Source organism: Amphiura filiformis, chromosome 12 (genome assembly GCF_039555335.1).
Source record: "Amphiura filiformis chromosome 12, Afil_fr2py, whole genome shotgun sequence".
NCBI lineage: Eukaryota > Metazoa > Echinodermata > Ophiuroidea > Amphilepidida > Amphiuridae > Amphiura > Amphiura filiformis.
Window position 1 is genome coordinate 20,497,051 of NC_092639.1, and position 24,471 is coordinate 20,521,521.

Genomic DNA, 24,471 nt, shown 5'->3' on the forward strand with positions numbered 1-24,471 from the left:
CCAGAGTAATGGAAGACACATTCGTCCACGCCCGAATTTGAGATTTCTTGATATTTATCAACACTAAGATGTATTCTTTCACTTGAAACTGATAAAATACAACTTGCTAATATTTACTCATATTTTTGCTTGATTTATTTCACTCTTTTCAACTCTAAAAAGTCACATGGCTCAAGACAGCTTAGTAAATTGGCAGGAAATAATAAGTCAGAAATGTGCGAATGCAAAATATTGTGATTACGTGCGCGATTCGCATTGCGTGACGCGGCGCAACTCTGCGTCCAACTCAGTCAAGGCGCATTCGGTATCTTGTTGACGCCAGCAAATGTGGTGTAAACAAAACAAAAATTTGCAGTCAAAATGCCACTTACATTTTTCAATTATAAATTTTGAATTTTGGTGCACTAAAAGCAGACATTATAGATTCATTGGTGCAAAAAGATGCATATTTAGACCATGCACTAGATACAGCTTTTACAAGCGTGAAAAACTTACCGTTTTAAAATATAAATAATATTTTGTGCATAATTTTAACATTTTTTTACTAAAACATCGATTTCTCAGAGTTCACTTTTGACAATATTGCACGATTTTTGTGACAAGATAACTCGAAAAATATGCAAGCAAAAGGTAAACTGTTTTGCACTATCGTTTAGAGTACATCAACATCTAGGGAAGGTTTTCTCATTTCTTCAAAATATTTGTTTTAAACAAAAATATACACCATTATGTGCGATTTTTAGTTTAATAGAGTGACAAAATTGCTTTTTTCAATATTTCAAAAAAGAGACAAATTTCCAAAAAAATTTAAAAAACCTTCCCTAAGTTCACGCTCTTCATGAAAAGCTAACTGATTTTTTTTACTTTTGTCACAAAATTTTTTTGAATTTTTGTGATTTTGTCAAAAACTCGAGATTTTTGAACAAATCTGACGTCACCATGGGATTCCTTGACTCATTTCCTTTCCAAAAATGTATAGGTTTATATACTTTGGACATACAATTCAGAAATAATGATGCTCGAAAAGGTCCATGTTCTCTCCCATTACTCTGGCCTTAAGGGAACAAACCAGAAGATTGATGAGCAAAAGGAGGTTTGACAGGGAAGGGTCTAGAGGTTACATGTTCCTCTTCAAGTTGCATTTCAGATGAGGAAGGAGGAGGGGTCAGCTTTGTAAGAGCCTATATAGGATTACAAGACTTCATATACATTGTAAGGCTTTATCAATCTTTGTTGGTTCTCCTCTTCCTTGATGTCATTATGGTCACAAGTTGTATATTTACAAGTCCATCTTCAAGAAACTTGTGGGCTTTCTATCAGTACATATATGTAGTATCTTACTTTTGTAATTTGTGTAAACTTGTTGTAATTTTTGAAGTTTGTATCTGTACTTTTTAATACTGTGCCATCTTGTACTTGTCCCATAAATGGTATGATTGAAAATTGCAATATTATGTATTATACAGTAATTTGTATTTGTAAGAACATACAGAGTTTTTATTGATTTCTTTTATACTTTATTGTGTTTTCCAATAATGCTGTTAATGACCTAAAATGGCTGAAAGGGTTCATGAACATATCTTGGTATAGAATAGATTACTTACTTATCCAGTAGTTCAAAACACCATTTTTGGAATTAAAGCTAGTGCCCACTAGAAATAAATTTGCAACTCACTCAACTACAGCACCTAAAGTCTAGATTTTTGCAGGGAATTTAAGTTTAATAAATTACATTACAATTGTGTAAAAAATAGAAAAATATTGAGTGCATCCTCCTCAGCAAATGTTACAATATGGCTTTAATTCCAAAAATTATTATCATTATTATTGTATTTTTACCACTAATATAATATAAATGTTAACAATACATAATTATTTTGTTAAAAATGTGAGCAAACGAAGTCCTTCCTGAAATATAAACATGTCCTGTCTGTCTGTCTGGGGGTCTGTCTGCCCTCTCAAATATAAATGGGCTATTCCAGTTGAAATCCATACACCCCCTATGGAATACATAACTTTAATCTTCCACACAGGGTGTGTAGATTTTAAATGGTGTTACCCATTCAGGTAGCCTCATTTGAAATTCACACTCCCTTTGTGGAAGATTAAGGTCATGTTTTCTGCAGAGGGTGTATGGATTTCAACTAGAATAGCCCCCATTTTGAATATCTTCACACCTTAACAAATCATTGTATGATTGTTTTAATTTGTAATAAATTAATTGCATCTCATATTAAATTATAAAATATGTTCAATTTTAAAGTTATTTTTGTCTTGCCTGAACTTGTTCAGAAAGAGACTATGCAGTCACTATTTTTAGGTCGTCCAAAGGAAAAGATCGTATTGCATCACAAGTCATGTGGGGTGTATGTATGCGTTTGTAATATGTGTGAAACAGGGATACATTTGCATTTCATCCCTATAAACTGTGGATATGCCTACAAACGAGGATATCCCCGATTTTCTTACAATGCTAATGGGGCTATATAACCTCCCTAGAGGGTGCTCAAGGCATTGATGGGGGTGAGATCCCCTATTGCATAGTACTGAATCAGACGATATACCCATACCTGATTCCATACTATCTAACGGGGGATACACACACATCATTTTTTCCAGCAAAGTGGGGATATATCCACACATGCACCCCAACATAGCATAGTTGTGGTTGGATGGCTGTCCCCGATTCACACATTTTGCAAGTAGTGGTGTGTGTTCCCTTTTGGTTAGGTTTTTAATTTTTCCCAATATCTGGAGATCCGTATGCATTTCAGTGATGTAACTTGGTGGTAGAAGCCTAGCAGGGCCAGAGGTTCTCAACCTGATTGGATTTTCAACAAAAAATGTACCAAAAGGTGCTGATATGCATAATGTATGCATATGGTTTTCTTATAGTGTAAATTTTTTATATATTTTTCAACCCTGATTTTTGGCATATTTGTAATGTTTACACATTTCCCAACTTGTACCTATGGAATCAGTCAAATTTGTTGTGTTTATCAGGTCAACAGAGCAATTTTGACATAATGTCATATTCAGACATTAAAAGGGCATTTCGTGATCCACAGTTTCACCCCCCCACTTAAAAATTACAACACATTGTCTATGGAGCAGTGTAATACACATAATCATGCATAACTCGCAAACGCAATATCGGAATCAACTGAAATTTTTGGAATAAGGTTTTTCGTGGATATCTACTACTTTATGCTAGGATCATGAAATACTCCTTTAAGTACCCCTATATAGAACTACACAAACAGCCAAAATAGCTAGCTCACTTTAATTTGTTATTTTGGCTTTAAAAAGACACAGGTACATAGCAAGGTGACAAAAAGTGGGGTGCCCAAAGTTACGCGAAGCTGAAAAAAAGCTGCAAAAATGTTCAAAAAAGTGCAAAAATTGCACAAAGTGCAAACAAGTGGGGCACCCATGGGCACCCCGGGCACCCCACTTGCGACGCGCCTGGATAGACAGAAACCTATCCTGACAGTTATTACTAATATTGTTTCAGCATTTTGAGCAAAGAATAACAAATTTAATGGCAATCATACATAATGGCTTTAAACCAAATTCAACATGGAATAAATTTATCGCATGATGAGATTATTTTTATTGCAAAGGTTGTAAAATTCTAACTCAATATATTTATAATAGAGATAAAAATTACATCTGTGAGGCAGACAGAGCTTGAATTGCCCCTCCCTTTCCCAGCAGCCTATGGTCTACAATATGAATACATGTAGGTTTCGTCCGAAGCATTGATGCCAGTGTGGTGGTGCCAGGAATTTTTTGGGGGGGGCATGGGGGCGAAGTGAATTTCAGGGGGCGAAATCAACAAATTTGTGCACAAAAAAGTGGACATTTTCATAATTTTGGGTTTTACTGCAGCAAGAGTTCTGAGGGAGGCATTTCTCCCATAACCCCCCCCCCCCCAGCACTGCCACTGATTGATGCTGGCATTGGGCTATTCCCAGTACATAGCCAATGGGGCTAACGAAAAAGAAAAAAGTGCCCCCGACATCAAATGAACGAGAAAATCAGGCATAAGAAAAGAAATGCTGTAAAATTCACCCTGATCATGGGCCAAAATAGTGCAAAATACAATGACAATTTTTGTCCACTATGTGTACAATAAATCCCTTTTTGGGATCACATATATATCCAACAGATAATACCGGATCAAAATGATGCAACCGGGAAATATTTATCAAAAGCTGGCTTTGGAATTCCAACCAAAATCAAGAGTTAAATTATTCCAGATCCAACCATTTTTGGGGCCATTACTATCCATAAATGGTGGAAACGATGTGGAAGATTTTGAATTTCACTCAAAATTGACTCATTTTAGGTCAAATTGTGTACACTTCAAGCAAATTTTGTTAAGTTTCAGTAATAAACCATTATAAATAGTTTTTCTCTAACAATTCTCAGCCTAAAGTCATCAAAAAAGTAAAAGAATTGCTCTTAATTTTAATCGAATTCATATTTTATATTCAAATATATATCAGATCATCCTCATTGGTGCACCGCCTGTTTATATATTCATTAATGCTTGTTCCTATATTTGTATCCCAGCATGCTTGAGCGTGAGTTGACATTTGCCGATAATTAGCAATATACCTTACGGGAAATTCAACATTTTCGGATGTGAAATTTCACATTTTCCATGTATTCATACACACAAAAATTATTCCAATATCATATTTTTTTATATTTCCAACAAATATCTACATTTGTATTTAAAATGTTATACTTCTCCTAAATGTGTCCACTGCTTAATACTGTTTGATCCCTAATCATGAAAATAGATGGCTATACAAAAAATAGTTGTAATTATAAGTGACATAAATCCTGCCCATCTGTCAAATGCATTTTGGTATATTATTTTCATTTTATTGTAATATGCATATTTTTAACTTGAATAATAATTATTAGTCCAGAAATAGATTGGTATATGTTTAAGACCAGCTGGGTAGAACATGCATACACCGTGCAGGGAGTACTACAATTATATAGCAATCTATGATTATTTTGTGTTCAATCGCTAGACCTATTGTTGAGGCAAAATACATCAATTAGTAGTGATCACAAGAAGTAGCAATTACTAATTGTAATGTATATAACAGAAGTAGCTTCAAGGATATATATTACAGTCTGATTATAATAGGCCTGTAATATTGTGTTATATTCGCATGCTGCCATTCTGTCATTTTTATGTATACCTGACGGTAAATTTGCTACCTCGGAATCGGACTCGGAATAACGCACTTATGGCTAATGAAAGTTGATTGTGAGTTTCCTGTCGCCTAGGTCACGGTCACCCGGGGGGACACATCATAAATTTTTGGTAGGTATGCTCCCCCAGAATTTTGAGGTCTTTGGGAGCTGACTGCATACCGGTAGAAGGGTGGTCTTTTGGAGCTGCGAACAAGCAAAATTGGGTCTTTCTTGGCTTTCTGGTTGAAAATCACCCGACAAAAACAGAAATGTGAGGAATGAGCAATTTAGGGGTCTTTTAGGGCTGAAATTATCAAAATCAAGGGTCTTCCAGAGCTTTTTGGTCAAATTTTGGGGGTCTTTTGCAGCTGCGAAATTCAAAAAGGGGGGCCTTTCCAGGGAGCATACCTGTATGGTCATTTGTGTTGAGTGACCCCACCCCATCCCCGATACATCAACTTTTTTTATGCCAGAAAATCATTTTGCAAAAAAAAAAACATTCATTATTTTGCCATTTTGATCTTTTATCTACTTTTGATAGTTCTTTTGTGCAAAAAAAATCTCCTGCAAATAGTGCATAGAGGTAAAGATATTAAAAAACACATGCTAAACAAAGCATATATTAACCTTTTTCTTGCTTTTAATGGTTTGTTGGTTACCATTTATATTAAAAAGCTCTATATGATATAAATAATTAATGTTAAAAAATTGATGAATATTAATGAAAGAGTCGCCTCGGCAAAAAAATATCACATCAACTTTGATTAGCCGAATGAATGCAGTGAAGCATTACACACATATACAACCTTGACCTCACCTGTATTTTGGAGCAGACTGCATGTGGATGCTTTTGACACTAGTTTACGAACCATGAAATATTTCCAAAACACGGTCTATTTAGCTCTGATACAAACTCTATTATTAGTGTTAGGTTAACCTGTACCTGGTATACACTACTAGCCTACTAATATTTGCAATCATGGCCGTGGTGGTAGGGGAGCTTACAGTTGCGGATCTCACACTTGTTGTTATATATTTGATACTGGTCCTAGCTGTTGGAATATTGGTAAGTATTAATATATTATTCTATTTGTAATGTAATTATTTTTTTGGACCCATGGCAGCGGTGGTAAAATAGCTTAAAATAGTATTAGTAGCGGATCTCACAATTGTTATTTGGTACTGGTTCTAGCTGTCGAGTATTTGCTTGTAATTCTGTGTGTAGTACATTAAGCTCTGAGTAAATAGTAAATAAAAAAATGCCATTAACAACAGACTTTAATAGTTTAATGCATTAACATGGATTTGTACACAGTACAGCAGCATTTTAAAAGAAGCTACATGTAAATTAATTTTAAATCCCATTTTAAAGGGTCGAGGGGTGAGGTCCATAAGCAAAACCCCTTTATGCAGATTGGGGTGAAATCCTAGCATGTGAAATGTACAGAAATTTAAAAATTGGTTTGTTTTTTCCATTTGGACAGCTTTTTTTTTCAAATAAAAAAGATAAAATCATAACACAATGCAAGCTTTATTCAAATTTATGGAGAATGGCAACACCTTGCCTATAGATTTTTATGTATATACATTTCCTTTGCTAAAATAATTGCTGGGCCCAATCATTGAAAGCATTTTTGTTTTGTGGTATCTTAAGATGTATATGCCATTGGATTTTGATATCAATAATTTGAAAAAGCAAGAACTTGAAAATTATTTTAAAACCAAGAGTCCCAGCAAACACAAAAACGTTTTAAAAACGTTTTAAATAAGTTATATTTTGGGTTTTGGTTTAGATAAAAACGTTTTAATAACATTAAAATGTCGGGTTATATAAAGGTCATGAAAACGTTTTAAAACATTTTATATGAAACACACTACAACAATATTTTTAAAATGTTTTCGAATTGTTATTGTATAAACTATTTTTGCCAAATATTTTGTCAACACTTCAATAACATTATTTTAAAATGTTTGCACCCAGCAAACACAGAAATGTTTTTAAAATATTTTTTTTCAAAACGTTTTAATAACATTTAAATGTCGGGTTATATAAAGGTAATGAAAACGTTTTTAAAACATTATTGCAAATATTTTGGGAAAACATGTCTGCAAAATATTTTTTCAACCCTAAAATAACATTTTGTTTAGAATGTTTTGTATCAAGTTTTCAAAAATGTTTTTGGAATGTTATTAAAACGTTTTTATACCCTTTATATAACCCGACATTTAAACGTTTTCTGTAAAACATTTGTATTTGTTGGGCAGTAGATTATCAACAAATGTTTTTTAATGTTATGATAACGTTATACCATTAATGTACCCTTTATATAACCCGACATTTAAACGTTTTCTGACAACCTCTTTTATAACCTTTTGCGAATGATATTGAAAACGTTTCGTGTTTGCTGGGTGTTAGTTCACTAAAATATATAAATCAGTGACCTCACAGTTGAGTCACACAATTCGCTGCTGTAGTGCTTGTTAGGAAACCATTGGTTACTGGTTCAAGCTTGGGCTCATCCTCCGACACCTGTTTTGAATTTTAATATGCCATAGGCTTTATGTTGTGATCATTTCGATCAGTGGTTTGTAACAAAGAAAGCGTGAGCCAGTTGACCTAGCAACGGTCATATTCTAATGTGCACTATGCCAGCTAATACAAATTGCTGTAACTTTGCACATTTTCATCATTTTTCACAATTTTTTTCAGTCTTTATTCCGACCCAGCAGAGGAGGATCCCAGGGCTATTTCCTGGCAAGTAGTACTGTACCATGGTACCAGGTGAGTATTGCAACAAACAATATTTTTCTTCTTTTTATATAATATAAAGGTCGTGAAAATGTTTTTAAAACATTTTATGTGAACAAACAGTACAGCAACATGTTCAGATTGTTGCCAAACTATTATTGTAAAATATTTTTTGTTACACATTTTTGACCGAAATGCATGTAGTAAAAGTACCATAATTTCTTAATTATTCAAAAGCATGCTGAACAAATGTATACATTTTTGGAATTATCATAACATTGTCATGCTCAGATGTGGTGTAAAACCAACAATTTTGGAGAAAATTGCAACAAAAAAAAACCTTTTTTGTGACAACAAAATGTTACTCATTCAAAAATATATTGTTGTTTTTTCCTTAAGTTGCTTTTATATCGGCCTTCCAAGTAAGGCAATAAAATAAACATTTTTATATTCACAATTATTTTAACATAAAAATTTTCCATGAAAGTCAGTACTTTCAACAGAATGTGTTAAAACATCAAAAGGCATTTGATGTTGATTTAAAAATCATTAATAATTAATTTTAATTATTAATCAACTTTCTATTCAAATTATGCAATTCACTAATTATATTTTAAATACTGCAACTATTTATAATACCTACATGGATCATAATTATACTGCAATATTTTGCAATTATTGGTAGTTTTATATTTGTAAACAAATTATGTTAATTTGAGTTCCAAAGTACCTGTTAACTATATCAACTGAAGAAAAGTATTGATCAGAATGTGTGAGCTACACATGTTCACAGGGAAAAAATGATGCAAACAACTATATTGTAGATCTAATATTTATGAATCCACAAAATAAAAAATGCTATAAATTTTATTTTTATACATGAATATTTGTGATGCTATGAAGCTACAGAAACTAAATTGTTAGCAGGGGCGTAGCAAGCGGGGGGCAGGGTAGACGAAGTCCATGGGCTCGAGGGTTCAGGGGCCCGAGCACAAAAGTGAAAATAAGGGCTGATAATGGAGAGCAGGGCCGGATTTACCCTTGGGCCAGATGGGCCCGGGTCCAGGGCCCCAAAAATTTGGGGGCCCCCAAATTGTCATTTGTTTATTTCTTTTAACCCCCAAAACAGCATGTTTTTTTTGCCAAAATAGGGCAAAATTGTAACATATTCCGCGCTTGAGTGCATTAAGGGCTGGAGTATGAGCGTTTGGACAGTATTTATTGTGGGACATTAGAGCACATCAGACATATCGAATTGCATTCTGAATACGAAGAATGTCCTTCTGATATCAAATAATTTTGATTTTTTGAAATTCGCAATTTAATACACATTTTATGGCAAATCATTAAAATTGATATTTTTGATATTTAACAGTACTTGAAGTAAACTTTATAAATCTGATGATTTATACTTAAAGTGTATGTAGATGGGATGAAAAGCCGACGATCAATTGAAAATTTTGACCTTTCGTATTGAAGATATGGATTTTTTTCCCAAAACATCCAAAAAAATTTGGTCTTTTAGGGAAAAAAATCCATATCTTCAATATGAAAGGTCAAAATTTTCAATTGACCGTCGGCTTTTCCTCCCTGCTACATACACTTTAAGAATATGTCATTAGATTTATATAATTTACTTCAGTACTGTTATATATCAAAATTTGAAAAATATCAAATTTTTATAATTTGTCATAAAATTTGTATTATATTGTGATTTTCAAAAAATGAAAATTATTTGATATCAGAAAGACATGCTTCGTATTCAGAATGCAATTCGATAGGTCTGAGGTGCTCTCATGTCCCACAAAAAATACTGTCGAAACGCAGTAAACGCTCATTTTAGATCCCTTAAAATAGCAAAATTCATGTTGATCTGGGCCTGAAATAGTCTGAAATTGACTTTTTTCGAGTGCTTATGCGCAAATGTCCTGGTAATATCAGAACAATATGTTAGTCCCCTCTATCATGTCTATATTATACGTAAGCCAAAACTTGGCCACTGACTTTGAGTGCACATGCCTTCCTCGGCATGCGAGTTCGGGGCCTCCAAATTTTGGCCTGGCCCAGGGCCCCCATAAGGTAAATCCCACCCTGGTTAAAAGGGCCCGAACTGCTTCTTGTCCATGGGCCCCTGGTGCTCTTGCTACGCCCCTGATTGTTAGGTACAATAATAGGGGTGGAAAATTTTAAAATTTCTTTGAAAATCAGCCTTATGTGTATAGGGTGAATTGTTAAAATGATCTGCCAAAAATTCCCCACAAGAAAAGAAAAAAAATTGTTTGCTTCCCTTTCGACATTCCAAACAATCTTTGGCCCCCCCTTTGACATGCCGAAATGCAAAACAAATTCTAATCATGTGACGCAAGCCCATCGAGCAGGAATTTTTTAGGAAAACATTAGGAACACATTCAAATATGCAAAATTTCCTGCTCCCTGCGCTCGCATTATTACAATTTAAGGTTTTAAATTCAGGTTTCCCCAAATCTTAGTGTGTAAAGGGGGCAAAGGTTTTATGGTACATGAAAAGGGGGGGGGGCAATTTTGGTAGACCACTTTGAGAATTCACCACCCCGGGGTACACATAATTATTGCACAGCCCCTAAGGCTAATTAACAATGTTGTCTTTTATATCCTACATAGGTTGGTGCATCAGTGTTTGCCAGTAATATCGGTTCTCAGCATTTTATAGGGATCGCAGGAACAGCAGCAGCATCCGGCTATGCTGTGGCTTTATATGAATGGCTGGTAAGTGCCTTTTCTTATGAAATATTGAAATAGAAGGTCAGGGAAGCATTCTGCCCCCTGTACCCCCTCCAACTTAAATTTTGGTAGGGTTGTGTGTTGCAGAGCCAAGCTTTGGGAACTAAGAACTTATTTTCGGGCAAAATGGGGGCATCAGAATTGAAATTTCAAGCTGTGGATCTACAAAGTTTCAACTTTTTCCAAATTATTAATGCTCTGCGTGCTAGCCATGCGCTTCAACGGAAAAAGTTCAAGTTTTGAAATATTTTCTCAAAATATCAAGAGCTATCTTTTAAGAACTACTGAACCAATACTAGGCTTGCTTGTACTCATTTTAATGCATCTTTCATGCTGATTCCAAATATGGTCATGAAAATTTACATTTCTGACATTTTTGAATTTTTAAAAAAAATTTGAAACATGTCGTCTGCAGTCGACACCCGCGTGGAGAGGGCTAAAGATGAGGCTAAAAAAATGTTTGTCTTTGGAGCTGCCAGAGAGCCTGATAAAGGGACCCTTGACCGCCACATATATAATACTTGTACCACATTACATTGAATGCCCCAGGCCTGTCCCATGGCACTCCAGCTAAGACTATGATCACTGCACTGTCTCATATGGCGTAAGAAAGACGAATCGTGAAAGTCCAGTGACGGCGCCGCAGGAAAAGGGACGGGTAGGTAGTGGACTTTCACGGTCAATCTTTCTTGATCGATCAGGTCCTACTTGTCATACACAGCCAGTGCAGTCCATTCAATCAAATGTTGTCATCAGCCTATTTGATCGTAGTGCAGGGTTATGTGTGTGAGACGAACTGTCACGGTAGATTGCAATCATGCTTTTGTTGAATGCATTTGAGTAGTCCGCCATATTTACGGGATTATACGTCACATGCAAGGCCTCTATAATTTAAAATATATAATAAAATAAATGATATTAATAATAATATAAAATAAAATATCTTGTTTTCTTTTCTTTCAGGCTATTTTCTCAATCGTACCCCTGATGTACATATTCCTCCCAGTGTATTTTTCCAGTGCAATTTTTACTATGCCTGAATACCTGGGTAAACGATTTGGCGGCAAACGCGTCAGAACATTTATTGCAGTGTTCTCACTCGTCTACTATATCCTAACCAAAATATCGGTAAGTTTATTTCAGTCGTAAACCAACTATTCTTCACAATGCAATTTAATCTTTTCAATTCAATCTACAATATATTCTGCAGTATTCCAAACTCCTTTTTGACAGAAGCATATGCGACAAAATCAAGAAGAAAAATAAGTAATGTTTACGTATTCTTGTTTTCCAACATTAGAATATTATTTAGTGCACTTATTTATATTTCACTTTATTCATAGATGAAGAACACACCTTTTTTAAGCCATATTGTAACATTTCCATAAAACATATCGAAACCTTTGGGGAACTAAGATTTTCCGAGCTATTCCACGCTTGAACTGCTATAGAAACACGGGCTAAAATCAGGTCTTTTTTTTACATCTCTTGCCACCGAAACATAATTTGTAGTGATATAACCTGGATCTGTTAGTTACATGGAGCAAATACTGTGATCGTTTGATTTTTTAAAAAATAAACAGGCACGAAACTTGTTTAGACTCGCGTAGCTAGGGGTAAACCTTTTATTTTTAGTCAAAAATCGCGAAAATTTCAGTGTAAATTTCGCGTTTCTTGAAAAACCAGGAGCTTCTAGTCAGCTTCTATTCACCAGAAAAATAAACAGCGCCATCTAATCACTTGGATCTCTTGAGTAAAATTTCTTCAAAGTGACCGCTTTCCATTGATGTAACATTCATTTTGGTGGCTTCAGATTAAGACTCATCATGTGTTCAAGAAAGAAAACATCGTGAATTCAAAGTCTGACTGAAATCTAGTCATCAGGCCGTCATATCCTAGTCTTTTGCACAGACCTAAACATTTCGACGCACTGAATGCGCAAAGCCAATCGATCAGAAAGTAAACAAACAACCCGCTGAAGAGGTTAAGTGAGCTATTGTGCATAACGTGGACAAGATTCTTCGCAAAGTTCGTGTAGATTCTATCGTATTTGTGGCCAAATTGTAATTAAATAGGCCCTATTTTTTTTTTTTATTATTCTGTAACCACAGTATTGTAAAATAAGTAATACAGAATAAAGGTGTGTATTTGTTTGCAATAAAACACAAAATAAAGTGGTTAAAATAGCGATAAACGAGTCGTATGTCATAATAAAAAATTCGACCGATAGTATCATAGGTTTCAGTGCTTCGTTGACAGTATCGATCTGTGTTCACTATGCGTGACCTGTGCGTTCAAGCCAATTTTGATAGGGCCCTTTTCACTAAAAAGGTTTCCATATGAATAGATTAGTGTTTCTTTTCCATAAAATGTTAGCTTTACTTTTAAAGAGGTTAATAACAGCGCATTGGGTATTTGGAAGGCATTGTGAAAAAACTAAACATTTTGCCTTAAGTAAAACAACAAACAGCAACAATGGCCCCCAGGAGTGGCTTGCTGTATGAGGACTTTACCTGAAATTACACTCAGCTGCTGACCAACATGCAATTGACATTTTGGCCAATACAGTAGAGCGCTTTTAACAACACAACAGGAAGCGCTCTATATTACCTTATCGATAAAACTATCAATCATGACCTATCATGCATTAATTACTCTCAATTACAGAAAATTACAATACTAACTTTGTGGGATTAATACAAAATTATATTATTCTGTTTTGCCAAATAAAATATAGCTCATGCCTAATTCTTTAGTTGAACCTAACTTAACTGGCTCTAAAAGTCCAATTTTAATTTTTGGCCAATTTTTGGAAATTTATGGTGTTGTATGACGTGACAAACTGACAATCAAGCCTTGTACAAAGTCTAGTATCAGTATATGAACTCTATTTTTTAGTAAATGCATTTAAATATTATTTATAACCAATCACTAAAAAATTATCATAAAATAGTAATTTTTTGTGAATGTGATGATGAAAAAACATTGTAGGTTTTTGCCCCTTTTTTGTAATCCAAAAATATTAATGTTGTATTTTTCTGTATTACGGAGCTTTAGAGATGATTTTGTAGATAATAAAGGCCTGATTCAGCAGCATAGTTAGTACCATCAGGGGCAGATCCAGGAATTTTCAATAGGGCGGGTGCCGAGCCACTGGCGCCTCGGCTCGGCCCCCACACAAAGTCATGCGTCGCTCTGCAAAAATACACAGAGTCGGGTGCCGATCTGCAAAAATAGAGGGGGCACGAGCCGGGTGCGCCCCCCTCTAAATCTGCCCCTGCCATACATAGCCCGGCCCAAGTGGGCTATTCCAAGTGGGCTTTTCCAGATAAAAGATGCCCCCCACGTGAAAACATGATGCAATAAATGTTTGGAATTCCACGCACAATACCAATGAAAATTATGTAAAATGGGTGCACATTCAGTTCTTCAAAACTTACCCTTTCTGCAAGTCGAAGGTCAGATGAAGACATCCATTGTAGAAATTATATACAAAGTCCAGCATTTTTTCCAAAAAATGCCTCGCAAATAGCTTGGTGTTTCTAAAATGTAACCCATTTTGAAAGTTTAGACAAATTGTCATAAAAAGTCGGATCCTGCTCATTTTACACAGACAATCTATTTTCTAGGCCTATATGAGGATTAAATATGAATCAGGACCTAATAGTTGGGTTGTAAGCCTTTTCTAATGTATTAAATTAAGTCGTGTTGCATGTTTCCTTGTTTGAAACACTGATTTTTTCCTCCCAGGGTGTAGGAGACTTGTTTTTACTGGTGTGCACTCTAAAAAAATTTTATGAAATGATGTTTATATAATATATCATAAATTTGGATATTGGTAAACATAATCAGACTGATTTCTTTCAGTTTGAAGGGACTTTTACTGTGCAAATTAGCTAATTTACCGGTATATGGTACTATTTTTAGAATTTTTTGCTATCTACTGCTGATAGCAATGACAAAATTAGAGTTAACTAATTTCTCGATTTGCCATTTTAATCTTTCTAAATAAGAGCAAGCAAACATGAAGATAAGCAAATTACATTAGCAAATGAGGAGAATATACATAGCCAGTGGTGTATCATCATAGGGGCGGAGGGGGGTGGGGTTGAAGGGGTGTTGGGGGGGGGCTGAAAGGCCATGTATCCTGTCAATCGATTTGAAAATTTAGAAAATCCCAGAGGAAAATTGCAGAAAAAGTGCTTGGGTGCCCCTAGGGCCCGGTGATGCTCACTCCCTCCCTCCCCCATAGTGGTCTGTGCCACCACATAGGATATCTCATGCTTTTGCAGTTCTATGCTAGAGCACACAAGCAGTGCCAAATTTGGAAGTCGTGCAATGCATTATCATGCATGTACATTCGTCTTGCAAAGCTATCAGTGATCTGAGTATGCATTTATGCCCTATTTGTACACAAATCTTACTTTTAGGCCCCTATACTCCTTCAATAGTCGAAAATCTGCAGTTTGATTGCTAAATATCTAGAAACCATCTAATTGATATGCTACACAGTCATTAGTAACTTAGCTGTGAAGGATTTTATCGATAAAAATTTTGAAAGTGGCAAAAACATTTAGAGAGAGGTCAAAAGGTCAAAATTGTACGTACATAAAGAATTTCTATGAAATTATGTTTATATAATATATCATAAATTTGGATATTGGTAAACTTAATTAGACTGATTTCTTTCAGTTTGAAGGAGATTTTACTATGCAAAATAGCTAATTTACATGGTACTATTTTTAGAATTTTTTGCTATCTACTGCTGATAGCAATGAGAGTTAACTAATTTCTCGATTTGCCATTTCAATCTCTCTAAATAAGAGCAAGCAAACATGAAGATAGGCAAATTGCATAAGCAAATGAAGAGAAAATACATGGCCAGTGCTAGTGGTGTATCATCATAGGGGCGGGGGGGGGGGGGGGGTGCAGGGGTGTGGGGGGCTGAAAGGCCATGTCTCCTGTCAATCAATTTGAAAATTTAGAAAATCTCAGAGGAAAATTGCAGAAAAAGTGCTTGGGTGCCCCTAGGGCCCGGTGATGCTCACTCCCTCCCTCCCCCTCCTCATAGTGGTCTGTTCAAAATGTGGACCTTTTTGGACTAGGAGGGGCGGATTTGGACATTTTTGGACCAAAAAGACATTAAAAAACCCTCTATTTTTTCGCTCGCTACGTTCGCAAATGCGACTTTTTGGGCCATTGGCATTTTTGTGGGGGTGTGTTGCACCCCCCTGGCTACGGGCCTGGGCACAACACATTGTAAATCGCGAGAATCAAGACATTGTTATATCTTTTATTATACTGATTTTGTAATTGTACTGATTTGCAGGTTGATTTGTTTGCTGGAGCTGTATTTATTGAGACTATACTCAAATGGAAACTCTACCCAGCAGTTGGGGTGCTGCTTCTTATTACAGCGTTATACACCATGGCTGGTAAGAGACTAACTGTCACACTTAATCCTCTCCATGTGGTTGTCCACTGCAGACGACAAGTTTCAAATTTTCTTTAAAAATTGAAAATGTTCAGAATTATTCATGAACATATTTGAAACCAGCCTGAAAATGCATTAAAATGAGTACAAACAAACCTAGTATTGGTTCAAAGGTACTTGAGATAACTCTTGATATTTTGAGAAAATATCTTGATACTTGGACTTTTTATGTTGAAGCCTATGGCCAGCTTGCAAAGCTGATATAATTTTTTCACCACACGTTTTACAAAAACTTTTCTAAGCAACGTTTGGGTTTTCATTTTCATCACGTTTGTTGGTGTTACGACTTAGCAACAATACGGTTCGATTATACACATGTTTGCGCAGCGTCACGCAATGGAATTCGCAGGTGTCAGCGCAATATTTCATTTTCGTGCATATCCCGCCACTTTGTTGTAACTCTATTGAGTATTTCCACACCCCCTCAAAAAGCTAAACAAAATGCAGAAGCAGGAAAAATAATACTTAGAAATTATTCTTTATCAACTGAAAGAACACACATATTTAAGTACATGTACTAATTGTGTAAAAAAATATCTTGTGATATAAAATTGGATTTGGTTAATACCAGGCGTTACAGATCAAACAGGCAGTGCCTGTCATATATGTGACATGGTATATCGAAAGCAGACACTTTTTTGGGCAGGATCGTAAATGGAGAAATAGCCAAAAGTCTGCCCGGGGTGATTTTTTCACAATTTGGGTTTTTTTCAAATTTCCAAATTTGTGATGTTATTAATGTTTAAAATATTATCTGATAGTTTCAGACAGGAATATAACTGGCATCATGTATTTTTTTTAGACATTTTTCAGCGTCATTCCTACTCTCAACATTGTCACTAATATTTTCAAAGGCCAATATCTCAATTTCCAATTTTATAATACCATAACTTACGAACTCAATATCTTCGCTTAGGAATGTCCGATTTTATTGGGGAAAATGGTGTTGTGGAGCAAAATATCTCTTTATTTAAAGGAGTATTTTGTGATCCTAACATCCTCTTTTTATGACATTTTTCAGTAGATATACACGAAAAAAGCTTATTCCCAAAATTTCAGTTGATTCCAATATTAAACTACTTATGAGTTATGCATGATTATGTGTATTACACTGCTCCATAGACAATGTGTTGTAATTTCGTTCTGGTATACCAGAACGAAATTCAAATTTGACGATAATTTTGCGAAATGAATTAGTCTGCAAGAAATATTTTGTACACAAACACTATGTAGCTAGAGGTATCCAGTGGTATAAAAACTTTTTTTGAGAAAAGTGGGGGAACGAGGCTGTGGATCACGAAATGCCCTTTTAAGACATGTAAAAATCTCAAAATTGATAACCTGCCCCAAAGTGTCTGTCTCAGGAACTGCCTTTTGAGGATAGCAAGAGCAATCGCTCTCCACTGCTAGTTGATGCTCTCCTTATATCTGATATTGGAGAGTGATTTTTAGCTCTTCTTAGTGGATCATTCTCTCCTTAAACCCGGGGGGGGGGGGGCACTCCCATTATGGCCTGTACACCATCCGCGATAATGAAAACACATAAAAAGGGTAGTTTTTCGTGGGTGTCAAAAACATGAAAAATTGGAAAAAGGGTAGCAAAATTGCAATAGAGGCTGTCAGCCTTTCGCCATCTTGTGGGTACAAATGATCTGCGTGTTCATGCGTCGGACACTACGCGCAGGGCGCAGCTTGCCACGCAGCTGTTATCACGCATCAACGCGGTGATTTTGCTGTTCACGCATGGAGATCGAACGACCATCGCAGTGTGTACCCACAAGATGGCGGCATATGACGTCACGCTGACGGCCTCTATTGCTAATACGCGGAAATGAAATTTAGGGTATGAAATTTGATGCAAGGAATGAAATCCCTGTTTAGGGTGTTAAATCAGGCGCTTAGGGTATCGTTTTAACCAAGGGTTAAATCCTTGTTTAGGTTGCTTTTCAAAAGTTGATTATCGCGGATGGTGTACAGGCCACAATGGGAGTGAACCCCCCGGGCCGTAAACCCTTCTAATGTAAATGTTCTAAAAGCTCTCCTTGAAGGTTCCAGAAGAGCTATTTAATGCTCTCCTGCAAATTCCAAAAGGCACTCGCTGCTGTCTTTGACACGACATGTCACATAAAGTTAGTATTAGCTACATATAAAATTTTAGGCAGAATACCACTGCCATGACTGTATCAGTGCCTAACATTTATTTCATGATAATGGATAAATAACTGTTATAATTCCAGGTGGTTTGGCAGCTGTTGTCTACACAGAGACTCTCCAAACCTTTGTCATGATTGCAGGATCTGTTACCTTGACGATCATAGGTAAATTTTCATCTCATATTATTTCAATAAATAATTAAAGGGACCTGTCAGTCACACACTACATATGCATAGGCTATATTGCTGATCCATTGATTATCCTTTTCTGGTGCATTGTGGGATAGAAAAGGGGCAAATTGATATCGCTAATATGCCCCTTTTCTATCCCACAATGCACCAGAAAAGGATAATCAATGGATCAACAATATACCGTATGGGATGCACCCCTGATGCACACCCCCCCCCCCCACACACACACACAACACACCATACACAACACGCACATTTGTATAAAAGTGTAAATTTAAGTCCCCAAAAATTCCAATTTGCAAGTATAGCTAGTGAAATAAAGCAGGTTTCTTATGCTTGTTTGATCAAAAAAGTTCCAAATTTTGGGAAAAGGTCCACTTTTCACAAAATTGCCCCCTGAGAAAAGGTCCACTTTTTCAAAGTCTGAACCCCCAAAAAAATCCTGCAAGTACAGGCCTGTCTCCACACATCTTTTTTTTTTTTGCACTTTCTGAATATTACTATAATGTAGTAACTAACTTTTAAAATGAATTGCATATTCTTGTCAAATCTAGAAATGTTTCTTCGTTTTAAAAATATGGGTCAAAACAATCAAAATTTGACTTATTTTGTTCAACTTTGACTAACTTTTGGGATTTAAAATATAAAAAATAGTAGGCCCTATAAGGTTCTATTTTACAGTTTTGTGTCTTTTAAAAGAACATAAATATGCAGTTTTCATGGATTTAGAGATTTAGGCCTAAGGTAAGTTGTTATGGTGGACAAAAAAAAATTGGAATGGAAAATCAAATTTGGTGCTTTTCTCAAAAGCTGCTTATTTTTGCAGAAATCTGCTGTACTAAATGGATTCTTTGCATCATTTCCTTTCTGAAAATATATACGTTTATGCACTTATCATCATTACTTTCAAAGATAAAATACAAAACACTGTCAAAAATTTCCCACTTAGAGTGACCCTGCCTGCCCCTTAAGAGTCTACTTACAATTCTGGCATCCATGCAAATAAAAATTCTTTTGTTTTATAAAATTTCACAAATCTGTTCTTGTAATTAGGTTTTAATGAAATTGGTGGCTATGGAAACCTAGGAGAAGCGTTTCTAGATGCCAAATACGTAAACGCCTCCAGCGTCAATGACAGCATTCCTATAGATAGCCCATGCCGCTCTCCTCCATCAAACTCTCTGCATCTATTCCGTGGAGTTGGGGATGAGCTGACGGCATTGGGCTTCTTTACTGGACAGTACTTTGCAGCAACTTACTATTGGGCTACAGACCAGGTAAGGCCTTAAGGGTGGTCTTAAACCCTTAAACAAAATTGTTTGTTTCTTTGGGGTTGCTATTGGACATTTATAAGAACAAAGTAGTAAGCATTACTCAAAAATCAGATTTCCAAAGAAGTACAAAAATAAAATATATTCTTCCTTTTAAAGGAGTATTTTGTGATCATAGCATCCACTTTTTGTGATATTTTTGCAGTAGATATTTGTAAAAAACTTATTCCCAAAATTTTAGTTAATTCTGATTTTGTGTTTGTGAGTTATGCATGATTATGTGCATTACACTGCTCCACAGGCCACTGTCTTGTAATTTCTGGTGTACCAGAACGTAAATCAAATTTGTGATATATTTTTGCTAAATGAATTAATCTGCAAGAAATTGTTTGTACATTAACATTTTCCAGTGGTATAAAAATCTCAACTTTTTTTGAGAAAAGTGGGGGATGAGGCTGTGGTTAACAAAATGCCCCTTTAACTTTGAGACTTAGTTAGATTACTGCAAACAAACATGATTTTGTTTATGCTGAAGCATAAATCTGAACATAAAATGGGCAGGTATGGGAAGTTTTGAGAACATACAACATCTGGTTTGTCTTTACTGCTTTCACATTTGCCATTTCCATACTTTGTGCACTTTGTGCAAATTGTCCTTATCAGTGGCTTCGGAAGGTTATCAACATTAGGGGTGCTGAGAGAGATTCATCTCTCCGAGTCAGAAAATATGGCAAAAAATAAATCAAAAACTGCAATTTTTCCTGAATCTGATCATTTTTTTTATTTCGCCTGGAACTATTAGGGGGCTGAGGGGTATTTGAACCCCTGCACCAAATGGGTTTTTTTTTCTGATATGATTGTGATAGTGTTTCTATTTCCCTCAAATTTGCAATTTAAGTATACAAAAAGTCCAAAAATTTAAGAATTCACGAGCGTAGCGAGCCAAATAAATTTGATTTATGTAAGCTTTTTTGGTCAAAAAAAGGTCCAAATTTGGGGAAGAAAGTCCACTTTTCACAGAATTGCCCCCCTTGGAAAAGTCCACTTTTTCAAAATCAGCACCCCCCACAAAAAATCCTGGCTAAATTTGTAATCTCAAGGAAGCCAAACGGACCATAGCAAAAATGTGAATGTGACTTATTTTGTCTTTGATAATGCACAGAGATATGTTCGAATACCGTACAGTCAATGAAACAGTCAAATTGCATGCACAAGAGGCTGGGTGTTGATGTATGTCAGTATGAACCATTATTGGTGACACTTATATTGACTACTTCACCAGGGGTGTACTTCACTTAACTTTTAGCCCTTCATAACTCAAGCAACGTATGTCTTCTACTAGACATAACTTTATGGAGGGTCCCCTGTAGTAAATCCCTTTTACATACAAAGGTACTCTCTTAATTGCCCGATTGAATATTCAATCAAAAGATTGAATTTTCAATCTCGCCAATCCAATTAGGGACAAATCGTTTCGACTGTATATTCAGTCGGGTGATTTGAATTTTTCACACTTTTTTTCAATCAAAAGGAGTGATTCTCAATCTTTTACAATCTTTTAGAGATTAAAGATAGGGGCAAATCTTTTTCGATTGAATTTTCAGTAGAAAGGATTGATTTTCATTGTTTTTCAATCTTTTGCCATCTTAAATTAGGGACAAGTCCTTTCCAGTTGAAAAAAGATTGAAAATGTTCACTCTAACTAAACATATGCAACACATGTCATTTGGCAGAACATTAGGAGTAACACTTGATTAGATAGTGGAACCAGTCTACAAAGAAAGTTAGAGTGAAAACAAAAAAGCATTTCAATCTATTTTTCAATCTATTTAGATTGATTCCTATCATCAATCGTTAAAATATTGACATATTTCAATCAGCCAATTTAAGAGAGTACCAATCGTAAATCATTTTAGTGAAATAGATTTTACGATGTGTAGTTACTTGAATTTCGAGGCGTATGAAGCATTGTAAAAGTTAGTGAATTGACTCTAGGCTTATACTACAGACACAAAATTGCTTCTTTGCCAACTTTGCATTAAAATCAAGTATTAAGAGCAAACAAAAAAACAAGCAAAATCATCTGAACATATGCTTGCCCTATCTTTTCCATACAGGTCCAAGTGCAGCGTGTTCTAGCCGCCAAGAACTTGGCTCATGGACAAGGTGGTCTAATCATGGCAACATGGCTGAAACTAACACCAATGTTTTTGATGGCAATGCCAGGCATGATCAGTAGGATTCTATACACAGGTGAAGCATAGATAGCATTATTATAAAAGTTATCTTCAGTAAATAGTAGTGCTATTATAAGTTATCTTCAGTAGATAGCATTATTGTTAAAGTTATCTTCAATAGATAGCAATAATATAAAAGGTCATCTTCAGTAGATAACATTACTGTCAAAGCTAACTTCAGTAGATAGCATTATTATAAAAGTTATCTTCAGTAGATAGCAGTAATATAAAAGGTTATCTTCAGTAGATAACATTACTATCAAAGCTATCTTCAGTAGATAGCATAGTAGATAACAGTACTATACATGTTATCTTCAGTAGATAGCAGTACTATAAAGCTGTCTTCAGTAGATAGCATTATTATTATTAAAGTTATCTTCAGTAGATAGTATTATTATAAAAGTTATCTTCAGAGATAGTAGTACTATAAAAAGTTATCTTCAGTAGATATCATTACTATGAAAGTCTATCTTCAGTAGATAACATTATTATCAAAGCTATCTTTGGTATCTAGCATTACTATCAAATCTATCTTCAGTAGATAGCATTTATTATAAAAGTTATCTTCAGTAGATAGTGCTATGAAAAGTTATCTTCAGTAGATAGCATTATCATTACAGTTATCTTCAGGAGATACAGTACTATAAAAGCTGTCTTCAGTAGATAGCATTAATATCAACGCTATCTTCAGTGGATAGCATTATGCTATCTGCAATAGATAGTAGTGCTATAAAAAGTTATCTTCAGTAGATAACATTACTGTATAGTACAAAGTAATCGTCAGGGGGTGACATTAAAGTTATTTTCAGTAGATAACATTACTATAAAAAGTTATTTTCAGTAGATAGCATTATTATAAATGTTACATAAAGTTATCTTCAGTAGATAGCATTACTATTAAAGTTAAAATTCACTATAAATTGCACCTCCATAAAAAAGGAAAGCCTAACTCTTCAGAGGGAGCAAGAAGTTCAAGCATCATTTATATGTTACTGTCTGTTCAATTAGCTTAGATTCTTGAATTTTTAAGATATTTGAAAAAATAAAAACTTTTGACCAAAGTCATCAAAGAAAAGTGTTAGCACAGCTTTAGACCTAACGTGATTTATACTTTTCAAATTCCCAAGTTCAATTTAAAACCCCATTTCTTTTCAATTTTGCCTCATTTTGGGCAGTTACTTGGGTCCACCGAAAGGGTTCGCGACCTTTTTACAAATCGAGTGGGACGGTCCATTCTCAACTAAGGGCATAGACCGTATCCAATTTAGCAAAACAATCTGTCCACCAATCTGTCCTGCCATTTCAATTGTTATACCGTTCCGGTTATTGGATAGGTTCTATAGGTGATGATGGTCCACCGGTTTTTGTTACACGAAATTATATGGCGCGATTACGTTTTATGCATAATATTATTCTGAGCATTATTTTTTCCTAAACAAGGACATTAAAATTATGGATTTCGTTCTCATTTCAACTGGTTTACAATGTAAATTGAGTTTTGTTTAATACCACCATTCCTTCCCAAGCATATCAGCATTCGCTTGAAATTTTCAGATACAGTAACTTTACAAGAAATGTTTTCTGTAACCTGATTGTTTTAAATAATATTTTCTTGTATAAAAGTTCTGTTGTTTCACAGTTTTTTTCAGTTTGTAGGCCTATTCAACAAACAAAACGAAATAACAAATTGAAAATAAATGTGTACTTTTATAATAGGCCTATAGGCCTACACCTTCTCAGACCCATTCTCAGAACCATTACGCAAAATAAATAAATAAATAAATAAATAAATAAATAAATAAATAAATAAATAAATAAATAAATAAATAAATAAATAAATAAATAAATAAATAAATAAATAAATAAATAAATAAATAAATAAATAAATAAATAAATAAATAAATAAATAAATAAATAAATAAATAAATACATACATAAGGAATGTATTTATATAAGCTAAACCTATTTTAGAAAACCTTAGTTCCGTAAATAATAACGTAATGTTTCGACAGCTGGACAATACTTCCTGATGCGGATGGTCGAATAAATACCATCTCTGCGCATTGTGACATTCGTCCCCATTTCTCTAAATGGATTGATTCCAAAAAGTTTATGGTACCCGACGTTCTACGGCTTTTTATAAAAATATCGCGGAAAAGACCAAAATTGAAAAGAAATGGGGTTTTAAATTGAACTTTAGAATTTGAAAAGTATAAATCACGTTAGGTCTAAGGCTGTGCTAACACTTTTCTTTGATGACTTTGACCACAATTTTTTATTTTTTCAAATATCTTAAAAATTCAAGAATCTAAGCTAATTGAACAGACAGTAGGTTCAATTTGGCATGTAATCATGAAATGATTGTGTGAAAATACATGTACAATACAGCAAATCA

General features: G+C 34.9%; 1 protein-coding gene across 1 annotated transcript in view; it reads left to right on the forward strand.

The window, feature by feature from the left end:
* The first annotated feature begins 5,938 nt into the window (after positions 1-5,938).
* LOC140165923 (sodium/glucose cotransporter 4-like) overlaps positions 5,939-24,471 on the forward strand; it is a 30,432-nt gene continuing 11,899 nt past the window's right edge. Inside the window, exons 1-8 of the mRNA XM_072189267.1 lie at positions 5,939-6,286; positions 7,931-8,002; positions 10,610-10,714; positions 11,693-11,857; positions 16,059-16,164; positions 18,461-18,541; positions 19,622-19,845; positions 21,957-22,092. Coding sequence (XP_072045368.1) covers positions 6,200-6,286; positions 7,931-8,002; positions 10,610-10,714; positions 11,693-11,857; positions 16,059-16,164; positions 18,461-18,541; positions 19,622-19,845; positions 21,957-22,092 — 976 coding nt within the window. The 5' untranslated portion in view covers positions 5,939-6,199. The remainder of the gene's footprint in view (positions 6,287-7,930; positions 8,003-10,609; positions 10,715-11,692; positions 11,858-16,058; positions 16,165-18,460; positions 18,542-19,621; positions 19,846-21,956; positions 22,093-24,471) is intronic.